Source organism: Scyliorhinus torazame, chromosome 13 (genome assembly GCF_047496885.1).
Source record: "Scyliorhinus torazame isolate Kashiwa2021f chromosome 13, sScyTor2.1, whole genome shotgun sequence".
Classification (NCBI taxonomy): domain Eukaryota; kingdom Metazoa; phylum Chordata; class Chondrichthyes; order Carcharhiniformes; family Scyliorhinidae; genus Scyliorhinus; species Scyliorhinus torazame.
Genome location: NC_092719.1, coordinates 73,301,863 through 73,322,285, shown reverse-complemented (window position 1 = coordinate 73,322,285; position 20,423 = coordinate 73,301,863). Strand labels below are relative to the sequence as shown.

Here is a 20,423-nt window from a genome sequence, read left to right as displayed (position 1 = left end):
TCAGAATGTGTACTCCATCAAATGGGTGGAGACTGTAAATGGTTTGTAATCTGTGAATTCCATCCCATGTGGTCATACCACCCTTTTTAGGGTATGGAAGATCTTTGGACCATTCATCAATTTTTGAAGGATCAATCTGTTCATGGACCCATTGGTGGTCAAATATGTTTTTAGTGATAGTTTCGCCATCTTCTTCTATGTTTTTGCTTCCAACTCTAACCCGTTTGCGTTTTAAAGGGGCTAGTCGAATTACTTTCATATTTTGTATTGTAGGAACACTATCTTCGTCTGATTCATCTGACAGAGGAAATAATTTATTTTTAACAAATGATCTCGGCTGTGCAATTGCCGATTGTGCCACTAGGTGGGGTGCTTGGGCTGCTTTCTGAGTTTGTTCAATTTTCTGCACAGGAAGCCTATTTGTCAAAGAATTGCAGTGTTCAGTTACGTTGTTTATATCTCTTTCTAAAACACATCTTTCTTTCATTAACTTGCAATTTTCAAGTTCAATTCGCTCAGTTTTTAATTGCAATTGTCGGTATTTTGACTCCACTTCAAAAACTTGATTTTGGAATTCTGTTATTTGAAAAGATAACTGCTGGAGTTCAGAGGTTTTGTTCTGCAAATCTGTTTTAATTTCATCATAATGCTCAAGTTTGGATTTTGCAACTCGCAATTCTGTTTTAATTTCATCATAATACTCAAGTTTGGATTTTGCATCTTGCAATTCTTCAACAACTGCAATTAGTTGGTTTTTAGTGGGCCTATACTCATCATCACTTCGCTCAGTATTTAATTGCAACTGTTGGTATTTTGACTCCACTTCAAAAACTTGATTTTGGAATTCTGACTCCACTTTAAAAACTTGAATTTGGAATTCTGTTATTTGAAAAGATAACTGCTGGAGTTCAGAGGTTTTATTTTGCAATTCTGTTTTAATTTCATCATAATGCTCAAGTTTGAATTTTGCATCTCGCAGATCTTCAACAACTGCAATTAGCTGGTCTTTAGTGGACTGAAGCTGTTGATCACTTTTATTTTTAATAATGATCTCTTGCTGACTGTGTATCTGTCCCGTAATTATCCGAGACCACTTTACACGTTCTGCACCGTGTAATTGTGAGCATTTTCCCCATGCTCTCTTGATATTATTGAAGGACCACTGTCCTCTGGGGATATCATACTTGATTCAATTTTTTTTGAGGTTTCACATAGGTCAAATTGTCTACGAGTGAAAGATCTACAATCCCCCAACATATCTTCAACAGAAACATCTGGTATTCCAGCACCCCCCTTGGATGTAATGGGGAGTAATTTTCTGCCTACTAAAGGCTCTGAATCTACACTTTGATTTGGATCAGCTATAAATTTTCTTGATCGCTGACTGCCGTGACTATTTTTTTAGTCTTGTTTTATTTTAGTTTCAACGACCGGCACCTGATTGATTTAACACAGTCTATAAAAATGTTCTTTTCAAGGGTCGAAGTACTGATTGATGCGGCTTTAAGACTTTTAATGGGTGAAAAAGATATTTCTTACCCGAGTCTAGCCGTGGGTTCCGGCTGTCATCTGGGCCTCCTCCGATTAGCTCCGAAGCTTCCCGAAGGTTCCGGACCACCTCCGATTATCTTCAAAGCTTTCTGTCGTCACCTGGGCCTCCGAAGGTCGTTCAGCACTGCTCCCATCCTGCCGACTACGCCAATTGTTGGAATCTGTAATTTGAAGGGCTGTTAACTCCTGGCTGGCTCGCCAATTGTTAGAATCTTTAATTGATAGGATCTTAACCTGCCGAACTACACCAAGTTGGGGGAAGCTTAGTTGATGAATCAAAGTCCTGGCGCAATACGACAAGTTGTAAGATTTGTAATATTTCTTGACTATGCCAAGTTGTTGGATTCCTAGTATTATTCGACTGTGTAAAGTTGAAGGAATTTATATTATTTCTGCTATTCGGTTACCAGTAGCACTTTGCGATTACTGGGACTCAGCAGATATTTGCAGTTAAAACTTCTCAGGTGCCAAAAAGAATTGTTTTATTTGTAGTTGCTTGCTTACAATTTGAAAGTCATTTAAAAGGCAATTCGTAGACTATTCGAAGCTTTCAGAGAATTACAGACATTATCTTCTTGCTTAGGCAGACAGCTCAATGGTAACTTTTAAAAGGTCAAAGTCTGGAAATGAAACATGAAGAGAGAGAGAGAGCTAATCTTCAGCTAAACTCAAACTCAAAGTCAAAAGTGGACTAACATCACTGACACAGACTAACAAACTAACAGAAAGACAACACAACACTAACAGAAAGACTATTAAGGACAAAACTGACTAAACTAACAGAAAGACTACATAACAACACAAAGACTAACAGAAAGACTACACAACAACACAACACAACACAAAAACACACAACACAAAGACTATTAAGGACAAAACTGACTAAACTAACAGAAAGACTAAGAGAATTAAAGACAGCAATTAAGGACAGACAACATTAAAATGGCGGGCGGAAACCTTTCAGTTATACACTTTCATATCTGTCTTAAGTCATTTAATCACACCCCAATATAATCCTAATTGGTTTGGGATAGGCTCAAACACATTTGATTTGATGGCAAGCCGTCCATCTTCAATGTGCAACATCAGCTTTTAATTGTTTCATGTCTACATGTTATGGAATGTGATATTCTGCTAATCTTTACCAACAATAGACTGGTTTTAAGCCAGCTTGGCTAATGTAACAATGGAGACTTCATATCGAGAAAGATTGAGTAAAATATATGTATGATTCAATGCTCTTACAAACTGCATTGGACTCCTGCCACCTCGTTGCCATGGAACTCAGTCCTTGTCCTTGACAATTAGCACAAGCAGTGTCAAATTGTCTTGCAACTGTGCTGTTATAATCTATGATAGAATTTTATGCTGTTTCATGTATCTATTGAAGACCTGAATTTATGTGTGCTGAAATTCTCATTTTTACATGAGTATTTAAAACTAGGGCTCAATATTTATGCTTAAACAGCTATCTTTTACCTATACTAGTTGTATTCGAAATACCTGGCTTCTACATACTGCCTAAGGAGCCTTGGTGGGTTCCAGAGTGTGGTTGGCTATTCAACTGTAGGAACATCATAACACACAATAGCTCCCCTGACTCAATCTCCACGGGCACAGAAATTTCAGCCATGGAATCCAGGAACAAGAATGCCAGTCAATTTCTTCCATGATGCTAAATGTATTGTTTCAGCCTCATTGTCTCCCTGATCTGGTGGTAATCAGCTAACTCACACAGAGCAATTATCTAATCAGGGACCTTCCTTGGTGTGTATAATTCAGCTACATGTTAGCAGGTACCATTTTCCACAGGAACCATAGGGAGGTGCTGAACAGGAAGCTCTCTGCTTGACCTGGGTCAGTAACGATCGCTCAAATGATTATCAAAAACAGCCATCTGGCCATTCATTATTGTTCTGTGCGTTTTCACGTATAACATAGACAGCGCCTCAAAAGTAAGCCATTGGCTGTGAAGTATCCCAAGACATCCTGGGGGAACAACATTGTATAAAGAGAAACCTATTCTTTCTTAATTTGAGTCAGTGCTCTGAAGTGCCCTTAAAGGGGCAGTTTGACAGGGATTATTCCTTGCACCACCAATACAAGGAGCTTAATTGGGACATATGGACCAACTCAAAAGAAGATGAACTGGAAAATACTGAAAAGCAACTTTTAAAGCAAATGCATACATGTGTAGACAAAAAAGTGACTCATGATACCACAGAATCAAATTCATGTTGTACAACTGTCTTCACATTACAACATCCACATTTTTTTCAGTTAGTGACAGATGTTTCTAATATATTGAATATATATATATATATATATACCATATTATACATTTTACAAAGAGGCACTTTCCAGTAATTCTGGCCATTCGAGCTACAGTATAGTGTCTAACTTACAAAACAGTAAAAATAAATAACAACTATCTGAAAGAATTATTCTGTACATATTTTATTGTACAAAACAGGGCATTTAATTGCGTCTGGAATCCTTCACTTAAAACACTGGTGAACGAAACATTAGATATTGCTACATGTATTAAGTGCAAGATACTGGTGATCAATTAGGTTGCGTCAGTGAATTCTGATATCCATAAAAATTGCAAGGTCTTGTTCTTGAACTGCAATGGGCAATAATGTGGAGAAATATGATTGTTGCATGAACAGAAATAATATAAACACTGGTGGTAAATGCAACATGGCATTGCGTACCAAAAGAACAAAATAAACCAAACATCAGGTTGAATCTAATATTATCTGTTGCTGTCACAGGAGTGACATTTTATTAGGGAGCACCAACAAAGTCTAACAACAGAGGACTCCATTTGCGTTCTCTTTGTATGACAGGCCCGCAGTGTACAATCAAACACTGCCAACCAAGGCCGCTCCGTCATGGCAACAGCTTGCTGTGAAAGGATCAATACCGGAGAGGCACTTAAAACACTGCCAGTTGCATGTTGCTGTTAAACGTTTGTCAACGCACTGTTTAAGTTAAGTCTGCTTTCTTGAAGTCGCCTGTCAATGGCGTCACATTTACTCAAATCTTTCAATTGAATTTGTGCAATGGGCAAGGAATTTAGACACAGTCTCTCGTGCCGTAACATTCGATCGCTTAAGCTTTCAGAAGGGTTCTTTAAAAAGATGGTATCACTTGTCTAATTAAAACAGCAAATACATGTTGATGGATTTTGTGATACAATTAGAAAATTGAACATACCAAAAGTCGCCAAGGCACAAAACCTTACATGTATAAAAGTGGATTATTTTGTCAGGCAGTGTTTGATGTGAGGTTTATTTGCTTCTTTGAATAACGACGCACCATTGTCATGCTCCTTATAATTAACAAAACCGATGTTTAAAGATGATGGTCTGTTCAATCTTAGTGATTTTACCATAGTGGAAATTATATTATCCACAAGAAAATATAATTGACATAGTTATGGCAAACTGTAAAATTTGTTTTAAAAATCACAATATCACAGACACTTGTGAAATAAACGTAATTAACAAGTGAAGGTAGAAATATGCTGCTCGATTGTTTAATACCAATGGTGCACGTATATGTACAATTAATTATATCTGCTCCTACCTTTATCCTACTTGGATCCACTACTTACAGTTTCTAGAAATGTAGAAAGCCTAAGTGTGTATAAATACTGTGCATTATATCTTAGAGTGAGTTTTTACATTTAGCTCATCAAACGTTTTTAAAAAGGAACTGGAATGTATGAAACACTATTGTCCTTCGAACTATTCTATCATTAAAAGACTCTCCGCTGTTTGTTCCAGTGTTTTTTTCACATCTTGGTAGGTCCTCAGATACCCACAGAAGGTGAACATTATTAACTCTTAAAGTGCTAGTCACAGTATCTGCGCGAAGCTGATTGCAAGGAGTTGTTGCTGCGTTGTCAGTATTAAACCATGCCATTTAGTCATTCAGGCTTGCAAATACTCTGACCTTTAATTAAAAGTTAGGTGCACTTCAATTAAACCGTCTTGCACTGTTTTATTTACTTAATAAATTGTGTTGCCTTCGTGCTAGTCGATTATGCATAAAAAATCCAAATTCGCTGGCATTGTTTTTGGAAACATAGATTGGATCAAATTGCTACTGGTGAGCGTATTGTAGATGTTACAACCCACACGAGACCTACAGGGTTGGAGCAATCAGACTCCCCATGATTCTCGGCGACGATGAGCTCCCCGCTAAGGGGGAGCTCGAGGACTTTCATGATTGAGTTCCATATAAAGTTGGCCAGGTATGGGCCCGACAGAGCAGACGCGGGATCTTATGTATATTGTAAATATAATTGCTTTACAATAAATATAGTTTTCTTTTACCTACTCGATTTGGACTCATCTGTGGCCTACTAAAGTAAGAAATATTGTTCATACTGAAACTCAGTACTGTATGGGACTGATTCAGCATTTGCCTGAGTCACGTACTGGCTGCGATATCCTATTGATCTAAACTTATTCTTCTTCATAGGCCCGATATGTTGCCCTTAAAGGGACATTCACCTTTAAAGGCAACATAGCAGAGTAAGGGTCACATGGCCCATGTGCCCTTAAAGGGGCATTCACCACACCCAATATACGTGCCCATTAAGGTCTGAAGCAAGTTTATAGTTGGACAGCAGTTACAATTTATCAGAACCAAGCCGGGGCTAAATTTACTGTTGGACGTTTAGTAACACAAAGACTTTTTTAAACAGAGCAAGCCTGGAAGTTGCACCGGTGGATTAGCTCAGTGAACTAAAATGGACAGTGTTCATTCGTGTTAGGAAAATAGGTAATTGCATCTGATCTTATCTCTGAAAAATAAAGGTATCAATATTATTTGGGTATATACACTCTGATTTCTAAAGAATCTCTTCCTTTTATGCCCTGAGTAAAGTGGATGCTCATTTTTTTTTTCTTTTTGTGGTAATGTTGAGTAGGTATATAACTGATGGTTTTCACTCTCCTGACTTCAGCGCATCAGCCTGTTAAAGAGATAGCAGCCCTTTTACTTGTGAGTGCCCATCCCATAGTTAAACTTGGGTATCCATGGCAATCATGGACATGACAAGACAGGAAGACGCCTTTTGGCCCAGAATGCATCTGAATAATCTCATTACCAATTGAGGATTGCAAAAGTGCGTTTGTTCCCTGACAAGCATTTAAAGTTGAAGGCAAAGAGTTGTTCTGTGATTTCCCTAATTATTTTTCTAGTTTTAGAATTTACTTAATTATGGCAAGCTTTAAATGTTTATTCTAACGTGCTTGCTGTGAACTTTTACCAATCACAAACCACCTTGGTACCAGATTAAACTGTGGCCGATCATAAACTTGCTGTGCTAAAATCTAAACAAATGAGCAACTTGGGGTGTGTTATTACGTTCTGGATAGAAAGGCATTGTGGGCCAAACAGCCTCCTTCTGTATTGTATCGTTCTACAAGTAACTTTTAAAAAAAATTTTAAATGCCCCAATTATCTTATTTTCCAATTAAGGGGCAATTTAGCATTGCTAATCCACCTAACCTGCACATCTTTGGGTTGTGGGGGCGAAACCCACGAAGTCACGAGGAGAATGTGTGAACTCCACATGGACAGTGACCCCGGGCCGGGATTCGAACCCGGATCCTCAGCGCCGTAGGCAGCAGTGCTAACCACTGTGTCACGTGCTGCCCTACAAGTACCTTTAAAATAATGTTGAAGATATGTCCTGGGTGGTGATCTTCTTCACGGGAGGCTGGACAAAACTTAAAATTTGTGCAATTGTTAGCTTAAGCCCCATTTCGGCATTCAGTATACGTTTTGTTTGAACATTTATCTTAAATATTATTCACAAGCTAATAAACTTAATAAAGGACAGAGCACTTTCAGAAACAATATTTGGACAATCTATTAAATTTGATTGGGTGGGATTTTCCGGCCTTTCCCGCCAGCGGGATGTGCTGGTCCCGTCGACAGCGACCCCCCGCAGAGGCGGAGTCGGTGAGCCATGCAAAATGCCATAGAGTTAAAAAAAAAAAAATTTAGAGTACCAAATTCATTTTTTCCAATTAAGGGGCAATTTAGCCAATTCACCTACCCTGCACATCTTTGGGTTGTGGGGGCGAAACCCACGCAAACACGGGGAGAATGTACAAACTCCACACGGGCAGTGACCCAGGGCCGGGATCGAACCTGGGACCACGGCGCCGTGGGGCAGCATTGCTAACCACTCCGCCACCGTGCTGCCCAAAACGTCTTAGACTTGGGCAGGACTGGAAGATCCTGCCTGTGCCCAATGGTGAGCTGCCTCCGCTGCGGGAAGACGCGCTGCTGTTTGGGGAGGTGGGGTCATGCAGGAACTCCTGTCAAAGCATTGGTCAAACTATCGAATCTTCCCTCACATACACATTTAATGTTATCCAGCCTTCTGGGGAAAAAGTTCACATCGTTTATTTAAAAGTGCTGTTTGGGCAAACAAAATATTAAAAGTCGAGAGTGGATTGCTGAAGTGGGGGCTGTAATGTTTTGCTGACTAAGTTATCTGTAAACAGAATATTCAAATAGGATTATATTTGAACCATTCTTGCTGTAGTTAGGGTGAAGTCTCTCAAAACATAAGTAAACACAAATTGAAACTGCTCTCAGTGTCGGTCTAAATATTGCATTCTTGGTTTCTGTTTTAAACACAGCAAAATTTAATCACACTTTAAAAATAAATGTATGAAAATGCATTTCGCATAATGCAGATATAACTGCAGCCACATAAAGATCCATATTAAAACTGCACATAGTGAAGACAGTTTAAGGAGGTGCAGCATGGAGCCATTTTCTAGGGAGGTTAGGGCTGTTGAATGGTGAGTGTGTGGTGGGGCTGGGGTAAAGATTTAACTGGGTCCTCTACTGCCCTGTCAGAACAATACTGGAGTTGAGATACTACAGATGCCATTTTAGATATTTCCGGCCACTGTCCAATGTTGCGCAATAACTTTATAAGGATTTACTTCCTTTCCATATTTGTGAGCAGCATTTTGACCACTACCCGAGTCAGCTTTGTTTTAAACACGTTCTTCTCTCTCAAAAAAAATGGTGTTATTGCCTTTGCATTGTGTGACCGTTTGCTCCCTGATACCATAAAATTCCTACAGTGCAGAAGGAGGCCATTTGGCCCATCGAGTCTGCACCAACCCTCTGAAAGAGCACCCTACCTCGGCCCATTCCCCACCCTATCCCCGTAACCCCACCTAACCTGCACATCTTTGGACTGTGGGAGGAAACCGGAGCACCCGGAGGAAACCCACGCACGACGGGGAGAAAGTGCAAACTCCACACACTCACCCATCGATTCGAATATGGATCTCTGGCACTGTGAGACAGCAGTGTTAACCACTGTGCCACTGTGCTGCCATACTGTTGACCAAAGTGGTGTTAGCATCTGGGAGACCCTGAAGTGGTATTTTAAACTAATTTATGTGTTCAACATGCAACTTAAGTCGACAGTGCAAACTCATAATGCGTCTTTTTCTGAAGCGATGCCTTTATAACATGGACTTGACAATCTATACCAATTGCAGGTATAAAATTGAGCAAACACTGGGTCAGAATAGAGCATCGATGGCTTAGGAACATGGGAGCAATAGTGGGTCATTCATCACTTGGAGCGTCCTCCACAATTTAATTCAATCACGGCTAATCTGTGTCTTAACTGCCTTATTTTGTAACCTTTAATACCTAAGCAAAATTCATCAATCTTGTTTTAAAATTTTCAGTTGACTCTAGCATCAGCAGTTTTTATTTGGACGGGGTGCAGAAGATTGTTCCAGATTCCCACTGCACTTTGTGGTTTAAAACATGAATGTTAAGTGATGCCTAACCTTTAGGCGTTGGTTTTATTAATTGATTAAACTGAATATCTGTGAAAGGTTTTGTTCACAATTTTATGACGAATCCAGGGTATAACGTTAGTTGACTCTCGGCCTGTGCATTCTCCTAGAAGGATACACAGATATTAGATTCTATTTAGATTCATTAAAACTCATTCACATCATACTGTTTTGACCAAAAAATTAAAACTAAAAAAAATGAAAGATATGATATGAAATGCTAATCAAGAATAAAAAAGGGAGCTCTTAGGTCAGTCCAATCTGTCTACAGGCAAATCGCACGATGTGCAGAGTCAGGCCAAATCCTAGCAATATAAACTGTCTGTACTCTGTCCAATAACCTTAGTCATACATGGACTTAAAATGTAAAAGGAAATCATTCACAAAGTGACCTTATAGTTACTAACTGTCACACAATGTCTAAAACGCACAGATAATATAGGGCCTGGACAAATATGGGGTTGTACTCTAATCCTATTGCAAATCAACTCAGCACCATCAGTAGTAAACTGGGCAGAATTCTCTGACTGTTGCGATTCACTTTTCCCTCCTGCCGCGCAACCGCACTCATGGGTTTCCCGGAGGCGTTGTGTGGTCACAGAGGGAAATCAAATTGCCACGTGGCGGGAAGATAGAATCCCACCGCCAGCGAACAGCGCGCTGAGAAACATGCGACTGGGGAACCGTAGAATCCCACCCAGTATCAGCAGGGTTAATGCTTGCTGCAAATATAATCCAAATAATGAGCATCTCTTAAAATTAAGTACATATGCAACTTGCATGTACTGAACCATGCCGGTATAATATAATAATGTACTAAGTCATGGCAGTACAATAAGAGTTTCTTTTTAAGTGTGAAGTTTTCATAACCATCTTTACAAAAATCACAAAATTGGTTTGAGAGTTTGCTATTTACAAAAGCCATTAGAAAATGTTCTTTATATCTACAATAAACTGTTGTCTTTTGCAAGTAATTGTCATTGATAGTAAATAAACAATAAAAATATTCAAAATGGATATAAATCCTCGTCTAGGAGTTTGGCTTGTAGCATGTACCTTTTATAAAGTGAAATGGCCGTCCATGTGTCTGCCAGTCTTTTTCCTTAAACATTTGTTCATGTTCATTTGCACAATGTACAAGTACTACGGCTACACTGAGAGAGATTGCTTATACAAAGCTGGTGAGCTACAAGGTTATATACACAATAGATATCAACAGGCCATGTCAGAACTCTGATAAAGCTTTCAACTTTCACTCAATAGGAGTGCAAAAGCTACACCCGCAATATTTTCTGCAAAGTGTGAGCTTTAGAAGTATGTCCTCCTTCATTTGACGCCCACTGTGGTCGTAAAACAAGTCAGTGTGTTTCCTTTTTACATACATGTATATCAAGCATTATTAAATGAGATATGTCAATGAAGAAGTACGCCGTAATCCTACTGTAGCCATTGAGTGTTTAAAGTCTAATTCAGCAAGTGGTGCAATTCAGAAGTTTGCTTGGTGAGAAGATTTATTTAGTCCTGTTCTTCTGTCTCATGGCAACATTACACCTTCATAGCTGTAGGCACATTGTCCTAAACATCTACAGTATTGTGTCAAAGCATTGTGCTGGAAACAAAATAAAAAGTCGGTGCACAATTCAGTCATTTTTATCATCTTCTAATGTCTCATTGCTTGTGTTTGAATTCAAACTGATTGGCGTGTTGGACTTCCCTTCAGATCCTTCATTACTCTTCTCTTCCTTGTCTTCCTCTTCCTCCGTAATTGCTTGGATTGTCTCTGAGCTTTGATGCTGGGAGGACTGATCATGCTTTTCGAACTCCGCTTTCCTCTGTTCCTCTTCAATGACCTTTTTCCACATCTCATGGTTCTCCAGCAGGTGCTGTGTAATCTGGCAGAAGACTTTTCTTCGTTTCCTGCAACGTTCTCCTTCTGATGGACAAGAAAGGAGACATAAAATAAATTGTTTTCCCATCTCAAAACACCGAATTGTATTTGGTTATATCACATGAGCAACAATTCTAGGGCTCAATACAAGTACCAAAAAACTAGTCATATTTCAAAGGCGTTTCCTAGGTTTTCTATCAGTAATGCTGTACAATCGCAGAATTATTACGATGCAGAAGGAGGCCATTTGGCCCATCATGTCCACAACGGCTCTCTGAAAAAGCATCATGATTTAGTGCCGTTCCCCAGACTTTTTCCTATACCCCTTCACATTGTTTCTATTCAAATACTCATCTAATACCCTTATGAATACTTTGATTAAAGTGACTGCCACCACACTTCCAGGCAGTGCATTCCAGACCTCAACCACTCGCTGTGTGAAGAAGCTTTTCCTCACATCACATTTGTTTCTTCTGCAAATCCCTTTAAATCTGTGCGCTCTCATTCTTGATCCATGAGCTTTCTCCCTATCTACTCTGTCCTGCCCACTCATGGTTTTGAACATCTCTATCAAATCTGCTCTTAGCAGCTCTCCAACACTTGAACACTCCTAACCTCTCCAACCTATCCTCATGACTGAAGCTTCTCATCCCCAGAACCATTCTTGTAAACCTCTTCTGCGCTCTCTCCAATCTGTTCACATCCTTCCTATAGGGTGGCACCCATAACTGTATTCCAGCGGAGGTCTAACTAGTGCCTTGTATAAGTTCAGTATTAGATCCTTGCTCTTGTATTATATGTTCCTATTAATAAAGCCCAGGATACTATTTGCTTTATTAACTGCTCTCCCCACCTGTCCTGTCACCTTCAATGATCTGCGCACAGATAAACCCAGGTCCCTCTGCTCCTGCACCCCTTTAAGAATTTTAAAAAAAAATTTAAAGTACCAATTCATTTTTTCCAATTAAGGGGCAATTTAGCGTGGTCACTCCACTTACCCTGCACATCTTTGGGTTGTGGGGGTTGTGGTGATATGCATCACTGTAAATACACAAGGGGTTAATGTGAACACACTACACCTAGCTAGACACTAGAGGGAGCACCAGAGACATCTTGACACACACACACACATTCAACCAATAGGTCAGTAAGATAGGACACGACCAATGGGCAGTCAAGACACATCCAGACGTGACACTACCACAGGGGGGCAGTACACCAACCCAGTCTCTGTCCAGTGGAGACACTTAGTGAGTACAGACAGGGTTGATTGAAACACATCACACCCACCACGTGGATTGTAGCAGACTGGTTAGTTAGTCTGAGTAGCTATCGCAGGATTAACAGGAGAGTCAAATCCAAGTAGGAGAATTGTTAATAGTTTAATAAATGTGTTAAAGCTATCTCCAAGTCTGAACCTTCCTTTGTCAAAGTGTACATCAAGGAAGCAGCTTATGCTACGTCAAGAGCATAACAAAACAGGGGTGAAACAATCACGGGAAGAATGAGCAAACTCCACATGGACAGTGACCCAGGGCCGGGATTGAACCTGGGACCTCGGTGCCGTGAGGCAGCAGTGCTAACCGCTGCACCACCATGCTGTCCTCCCTTTAAGAATTTTAACCCTTTCTTTATATTGTCTCTCCTTGTTTTTCCAACCAAAATGCATCACCTCACACTGTTGGTGGATGGTGCTGACCATTTGCCAATACCATGGTGCCAATGAAAAAGGATCCATTGATAATGTGTTGAGCACATTGACTATTTCAGACAGATCATGGGTACTCACTTATTTCAGGCAAAGTTGGGTCTTCAAGCAGCTTCAATCAGCTGCATCTGATTGAATATTATAATAATATAATATATAATCTTTATTATTGTCCCAAAAGGCTTACATTTACACTGCAATGAAGTTACTGTGAAAATCCCCCAGTCGCCGCAGAATTCAGAATGCCCAAATTACCTAATGAGATAATGCGTTTACTGATGAGATTCTGGGTGCAACTGCTAATAACTGAAAGAGGCGGTTGCTGAGTGAGTTTTTTCTTTAGATGCTAGTTGCTTTACAGTTTGGTGTTACTGTGCAGCATGTATAATGGGCAAATCGTGTTAATACCAACAGACCTGCTATTAGCAGTTGGAGGAGACTGTAACTCAATGATTATGAACATGAACTAATTATCTGTTATTTATGAACTGCTGTTATGTAGCAAAGTAATAAGGTCTAAAAGAGACAACTTGACAAATATAATTCTAAATCTACCATGGTAACTTAATTTCTAATGGGATTCAACACACTTTTCAAAGTTAATATTCAGAAATCAAGGACCATGGGGCGTCATTCTCCGACCCCCCAGCGGGTCGGAGAATGGCCGTTGGCCGCTGTGAATCCCGCCCCCGCCGGTTGCCGAAGTCTCCGAAGGGAGAAAAGTCGGCGGGGCGTTAATGGCGCCGCTGACGTCGGAGAATGGCACGGGTCTGCGCAAGGCAGCCGATTTTCAGCCTGCCAATATTCTCCCTTCCGGATGGGCCGAAGTCCCGTCGACGTGATGACCGTTCACGTCGACGTAAATCAAACCTCCTTTTCATCGGCGTGACCCTGTGCTCCAGTTCACGCCGACCAGCGTGGAGGTGAGTGACAGCCTGGGGGGTTGGCTCTGGGCAGGCGATGGCGTGGCCGCAGTTTGAATGTGTGAGGAGAGGTGTGTCTCGGGTTGTGTGTGTGTGTGAGCGGCGGGGGGGGGGGGCGTGGGTGAGAATGGGATGGGCTCCGGGGGAGTGCCGGGAGGGGGGTCCGTGCCGGGGAGGGGGATGGGGGAGTCCGTGCCGGGGAGGGGGATGGGGGGTCCGTGCCGGGGAGGAGGTTGGGGTCCGTGCCGAGGAGGGGGATGGGGGGGTCTGTGCCGGGGAGGAGGATGGGGGGGGGCCCCGTGCCGGGGAGGGGGATGGGGGGGTCCGTGCCAGGGTGGAGGATGGTGGGGGGCCCGTGCCGGGGAGGAGATTGGGGTCCGTGCCGGGGAGGAGGATGGGGGTGGGGGGGCCCGTGCCGGGGAGGAGTTTGGGGTCCGTGCAGGGGAGGGGAATGTGGGGGTCCGTGCCGGGGAGGATGGGGGGGCCCCCTGCCGGGGAGGAGGTTGGGGTCCGTGCCGGGGAGGGTGATGGGGGGTCCGTGCCGGGGAGGAGGGTGGGGGGTGGGCCCGTGCCGGGGAGGGGGATGGGGGGGCTCCATGCCAGGGAGGAGGATGGGGGGGGGCCCGTGCCGGGGAGGAGGTTGGGGTCCGTACCGGGGAGGAGGATGGGGGGGGGGGGCCCGTGCCAAGGAGGAGGTTGGGGTCCGTGCCGGGGAGGGGGATGGGGGGGTCCGTGCCGGGGAGGGGGATGGGGGTGTCCGTGCCGGGGAGGAGGATGGGGGGGGCCCGTGCCGGGGAGGAGGTTGGGGTCCGTGCCGGGGAGGGGATGGAGGACCATTCACGTCGTCGTAAATTAAACCTCCTTTTCATCGGCGTGAACCTGTGCTCCAGGTTCACGCCGACCAGCGTGGAGGTGAGTGACGGCCTGGGGGGTTGGCCGCTGGGCAGGCGATGGCGTGGCCGCAGTTTGAATGTGTGAGGAGAGGTGTGTCTCGGGTTGTGTGTGTGTGTGAGCGGCGGGGGGGGGGGGGTTAGAGTGGGATGGGCTCCGGGGGAGTGCCGGGAGGGGGGTCCGTGCCGGGGTGGGGGATGGGGGGGGGCCCGTGCCGGGGAGGGGGATGGGGGGGTCCGTGCCGGGGAGGAGGATGGGGCCCGTGCCGGGGAGGAGGTTGGGGTCCGTGCCGGGGAGGAGGATGGGGGTGGGGGGGGCCCGTGCCGGGGAGGAGGTTGGGGTCCGTGCCGGGGAGGGGGATGGGGGGGGTCCGTGCTGGGGAGGAGGATGGGGGGGGCCCGTGCCGGGGAGGAGGTTGGGGTCCGTGCCGGGGAGGGGGAGGTGGGGGTCCGTGCCGGGGAGGGGGATGGGGGGGTCCGTGCTGGGGAGGAGGATGGGGGGGGGCCCGTGCCGGGGAGGGGGATGGGGGGCTCCCTGCCAGGGAGGAGGATGGGGGGGGGGCCCGTGCCAGGGAGGAGGTTGGGGTCCGTGCCGGGGAGGGGGATGTGGGGGTCCGTGCCGGGGAGGGGGATGGGGGGGTCCTTGCCGGGGAGGAGGATGGGGGGGGGGGCCCGTGCCGGGGAGGGGGATAGGGGGGGCCGTGCCGGGGAGGAGGATGGGGCCCGTGCCGGGGAGGAGGTTGGGGTCCGTGCCGGGGAGGAGGATGGGGGTGGGGGGGCCCGTGCCGGGGAGGAGGTTGGGGTCCATGCCGGGGAGGGGGATGGGGGGGTCCGTGCCGGGGAGTGGGATCGGGGGGTCCGTGCTGGGTAGGATGATGGGGGGGGGGCCCGTGCCGGGGAGGAGGTTGGGGTCCGTGCCGGGGAGGCGGATGGGGGGTCCGTGCCGGGGAGGGGGATGGGGGGTCCGTGCTGGGGAGGAGGATGGGGGGGGGGCCCGTGCTGGGGAGGGGGATGGGGGGCTCCCTGCCAGGGAGGAGGATGGGGGGGGGGGCCCGTGCCGGGGAGGAGGTTGGGGTCCGTGCCGGGGAGGAGGATGGGGGGGGGGGGCCCGTGCCAGGGAGGAGGTTGGGGTCCGTGCCGGGGAGGGGGATGGGGGGGTCCGTGCCGGGGAGGAGGATGGGGGCGGTGTCCATGCGTGGTAGGAGGTTGGGGTCCGTGCCGGGGAGGGGATGGGGGGGGTCCATGCCGGGTAGGAGGATGGGGGGTGGGCCCGTGCCGGGGAGGGGGATGGGGGGGTCCATGCCGGGGAGGAGGATGGGGGGGGGGCCCGTGCCAGGGAGGAGGTTGGGGTCCGTGCCGGGGAGGGGGATTGGGGGGTCCGTGCCGGGGAGGAGGATGGGGGCGGTGTCCATGCCGGGTAGGAGGTTGGGGTCCGTGCCGGGGAGGGGGATGGGGGGGTCCGTGCCGGGGAGGAGGATGGGGGGGGGCCCGTGCCGGGGAGGAGGTTGGGGTCTGTGCCGGGGAGGAGGATGGGGGGGGGCCCGTGCCGGGGAGGAGGTTGGGGTCCGTGCCGGGGAGGGGGATGGGGGTCCGTGCCGGGGTGGGGGATGGGGGGGTCCGTGCCGGGGAGGGGGATGGGGGGGGTCCGTGCCGGGGAGGAGGATGGGGGGGGTGGGCCCGTGCCGGGGAGGGGGATGGGAGGGTCCGTGCCGGGGAGGAGGATGCGAGGGCACGTGAGTTGGTCCACCTGGCCAGGTGCCAGCCTCCAACAGTTGGACCCATGCGGTCCATGCCACCTGGCTGGGGGGAAGGAGGGGATATGGGCAATGATGACATGTCGTCGTTCCCCACCCACCCCCCACCCCCCCCCCGCCCCCCCACCCCCCCCAACCAGGCCGCCGTGTTTTCCGATCATCCAGCGATGTTGGCCGCCGTGGCGGCAGCCGCTAATGTCCATGTTGCCCTGGATGAGGAGGAGTAGGAGGAGCGTGCCAGAGAGGCGGCGCAGGCTGCCGCAGAGGGGCAGGCGGCAGCCGCCCAGGCTGGAGGGACACCTGACCGACAGGACGAGGAGGGGGAGGAGGACGTCGCGGCCCCGCGGCAACGGAGGCACCCGAGGGCGCCCCGGCAGTCATACCAGGACCTCACGGACCGGGAATGCAGGAGGAGACTCCGGATGAGGTGGGAAACCGTGGCACACACCTGCCACCTGCTGGCACACCTGTCACCGCGTGGCACTGGCGGGGGACACCCTCTCCCCGTGTCCGTCAAGGTTACGGTGGTAGTATGGCCACAGACCGCACACCATGGCAACAGCCGACCACCCACACCCCCACACATCCACCCACCCAGCACCCTCACCCCCCTCCCCAACCCCACCCACCCCACCCGCATGCACACCACCCCCCCCCATTGCCGATCCACCTGCGGCACAACGGGCCGGGCTCACACAGTTGCGGGTGGACGCGTGTCTATTGCAGGCCATGGAGGATGATGACAACCCGCCCTGTGGTGAGCTCCTGGCTCCACATCGTTGCACTATGTCTGACCCATGGCCACAGTACCACCATCCACCCGGACCATCTCTGCATGTGGCTGTGACACTGCAGCGCACGGTCCCATCCTCTGCCCGGGGGGATGTTGATGGCGGCCCAGGGGGAACGGGGCAGACTCACCTGGGGCTGAGGTAAGACCACCCCTCACACACACACTTGCGCTCAACGTACATGACACCCCCGCAAGCTTTGGACAGAGCACAAAGGCAGCTTCTGTAGTGTAACATTGACTTTAATAACCAAACGAGTTCATGCACGTGCCCTAGCCCCTAAAACTCATCTGTGCCCCCCTGCACCCGTGCCAACTTACTCAGTGTCTAATTGTTTGGCCTTACGGGCCCTTTGACAACGGCTACGTGGTTCCCCAGACGGTACAGCAGAACTGGAGGTGGACTCCTGTGATTCCTGCCCTCTGACACTGGATCCCTTTGGCGGCCGTTTCCTGGGGCGTCCTGGCCTAGATGGGCCAGGCTGCGGCCCGGGCGACTGGGATGGCGAGCTGCCAGCCTGTCCTGCCCGTTGCCCACCCGATGCACCTGGGACGGAAGGGGGGGAGTCCGAGGTGTCGCGGAGTTCCGGGACCTCCCCTGCAGGGGGAGCCGGGATGGACCACACCACCTCCTCCTCCCTCGGGGTGCCCGATGGCCCCCAGGCCTCTACATGGGTGGGGGATGCGAACGGACTGGCCATCCGACGCCCCCCCGACATCTGGCGCTGCCAGTCCTGGAGGCCCGTGCTGGTATCGACAGGGGTCTGCAGGTTTGCAGCCATGGAGCCCAGGGGGTTGGCAAACCCTGTCTGTGACAGTGCGACGCCGGCTCGCACATGGCCACTGGCGCCGATGCCCTCAGCGATGGCCTGCAGGGACTGGGCCATGGCCTGCTGAGACTGGGCCATGGCCTGCAGAGACTGGGCCATGGCCTGCAGAGACTGGGCTATGGCCTGCTGAGACTGGGCTATGGTGTTGAGCGCCTCTGCCATCTGGCACTGGCACTGGCTCATGGCCTCCTGTGAGAGGGCAGCCGTGTCCTGGGCCACAGACGCCGCCTGCACGGAAAGCCCCAGGCCTCGCAACCCGTTCCCCATGTCTGACACCGTCGCACCCATTGCCTCCACCGCGGACGCCACCCGTGCGGCGTCGGCCTGGGTGGCACGCATGACCGGCACCACTTCCAGCTCCTGGACGCGGCTGGACTCCTCCACCTGCGACTGCAGCCGCCGTAAGCCGGCCGTCACCCTCTTCGCTCGTCTCCGGGTCGGTGGTTGCATCGGATCTATGTGTGGGTGTGGAAATTCCAGGAACCCGGGATCCATCTGGGCGGCAGATGTTCGCTTGGGCTGGGCTGCCCTCCGACCGCCCGGCCCCTCTGCTGCTCCTACCTCCACCTGCTGTACCGGGGCGGCTGTGTTGTGCGCACCAGTGAGTGTACCAGACGCCTCATCACTAAAGTGCCCAACCGAGGTGAGTGTTTCTGCGATGGTGGTGGATGTTGGTGACAGCAGTGGCGTTGTGTCGTGCTCTTCGTCCCACTCTGAGTCCATGGCACTTTGGGGTGGGGGTTCGTCTCCACCCATCCACTCTGAGTCACTGTCCGGTAGTTCGTCTTCCTGGGTAGTGCTGTCCCGGGTAGGGGTGTCCTGGGCAGTGCTGTCCCGGGTAGTGGTGTCCTGGGTAGTGGTGTCCTGGGTAGTGGTGTCCTGGGTAGTGGTGTCCTGGGTAGTGGTGTCCTGGCTCGGATGTGACGGGGGCCTGTGGCTGCCCCCCTCGTCGCTGGGTGGTCGCTCCTGCACGTGACGGGGGTGTCGTCTCCCTGTTGCTCCAGGTCTCTCTGTCTCCCGTGGTGTGCGAGGGGCATCCTGCGGGCGTCGCATGCTGGAGGGTCCGGGTCTCTCTGTCTCCCGTGGCCTCCGAGGGGCATCCTGCGGGCGTCGCATGCTGGAGGGTCCGGGTCTCCCTGTCTCCCGTGGCCTCCGAGGGGCATCCTGCGGGCGTCGCATGCTGGAGGGTCCGGGTCTCTCTGTCTCCCGTGGCCTCCGAGGGGCATCCTGCGGGCGTCGCATGCTGGAGGGTCCGGGTCTCTCTGTCTCCCGTGGCCTCCGAGGGGCATCCTGCGGGCGTCGCATGCTGGAGGGTCCGGGTCTCTCTGTCTCCCGTGGCCTCCGAGGGGCATCCTGCGGGCGTCGCATGCTGGAGGGTCCGGGTCTCTCTGTCTCCCGTGGCCTCCGAGGGGCATCCTGCGGGCGTCGCATGCTGGAGGGTCCGGGTCTCTCTGTCTCCTGTGGCCTCCGAGGGGCATCCTGCGGGCGTCGCATGCTGGAGGGTCCGGGTCTCTCTGTCTCCTGTGGCCTCCGAGGGGCATCCTGCGGGCGGTCTGCATCTGCGGGGATGGGTGCCTGGACGTTTGGTCCTGCGATACACAATGAAGCATGCATGGTTAGACACGCAGGCAGTGATCAGGTGATATGGGGGAGGGGGGATATGGGGACGGGCTGTCGGTGGCTCACTTGCTAGTACGCCCCCGACCTCTGCATCAGCAACCTCCCGGTCCTCAGGTCCGCCAGCCAGTTCCAGGGCCCTTTCCTCGTGTTCGGTCAGTGGCCTCTCATCAGCGGGGCCTCCTCCAGTCCTCACATGCTCCCTATTGTTGTGTGCGCGCTTCTCCTGTGGGGGTGGGGGGGGGGGGGGTGGGGGGGGTGGTGGCAGGGGTAAAAGGCAACACTGTTAGGCAGGTATATGAATGCACGCCATCGGTTGCGCGTGCATTGCAGAGGTTAAGGTTAGGGCTGGATTCACTTGGGGATGTGGGGGATATGGGGGAGGGGGGATATGGGGGAGGGGGGATATGGGGGAGGGGGGGATATGGGGATATGGGGGAGGGGGGATATGGGGGAGGGGGGATATGGGGAGGGGGGATATGGGGAGGGGGGATATGGGGGAGGGGGGATATGGGGAGGGGGGATATGGGGAGGGGGGATATGGGGGATATGGGGAGGGGGATATGGGGAGGGGGATATGGGGGAGGGGGGATATGGGGGAGGGGGG

General features: G+C 49.6%; 1 protein-coding gene across 2 annotated transcripts in view; it reads right to left on the bottom strand.

Moving 5' to 3' along the window:
* Positions 1–3,767: 3,767 nt before the first annotated feature.
* The window catches only part of pde3a (phosphodiesterase 3A, cGMP-inhibited), a 645,056-nt gene continuing 628,400 nt past the window's right edge, over positions 3,768–20,423 (bottom strand). For both annotated transcript variants that reach the window (XM_072471756.1, XM_072471758.1), the window contains exon 16: positions 3,768–11,349. In XM_072471756.1, the coding sequence (XP_072327857.1) occupies positions 11,057–11,349 (293 nt within the window). In that variant the 3' untranslated portion in view covers positions 3,768–11,056. The remainder of the gene's footprint in view (positions 11,350–20,423) is intronic.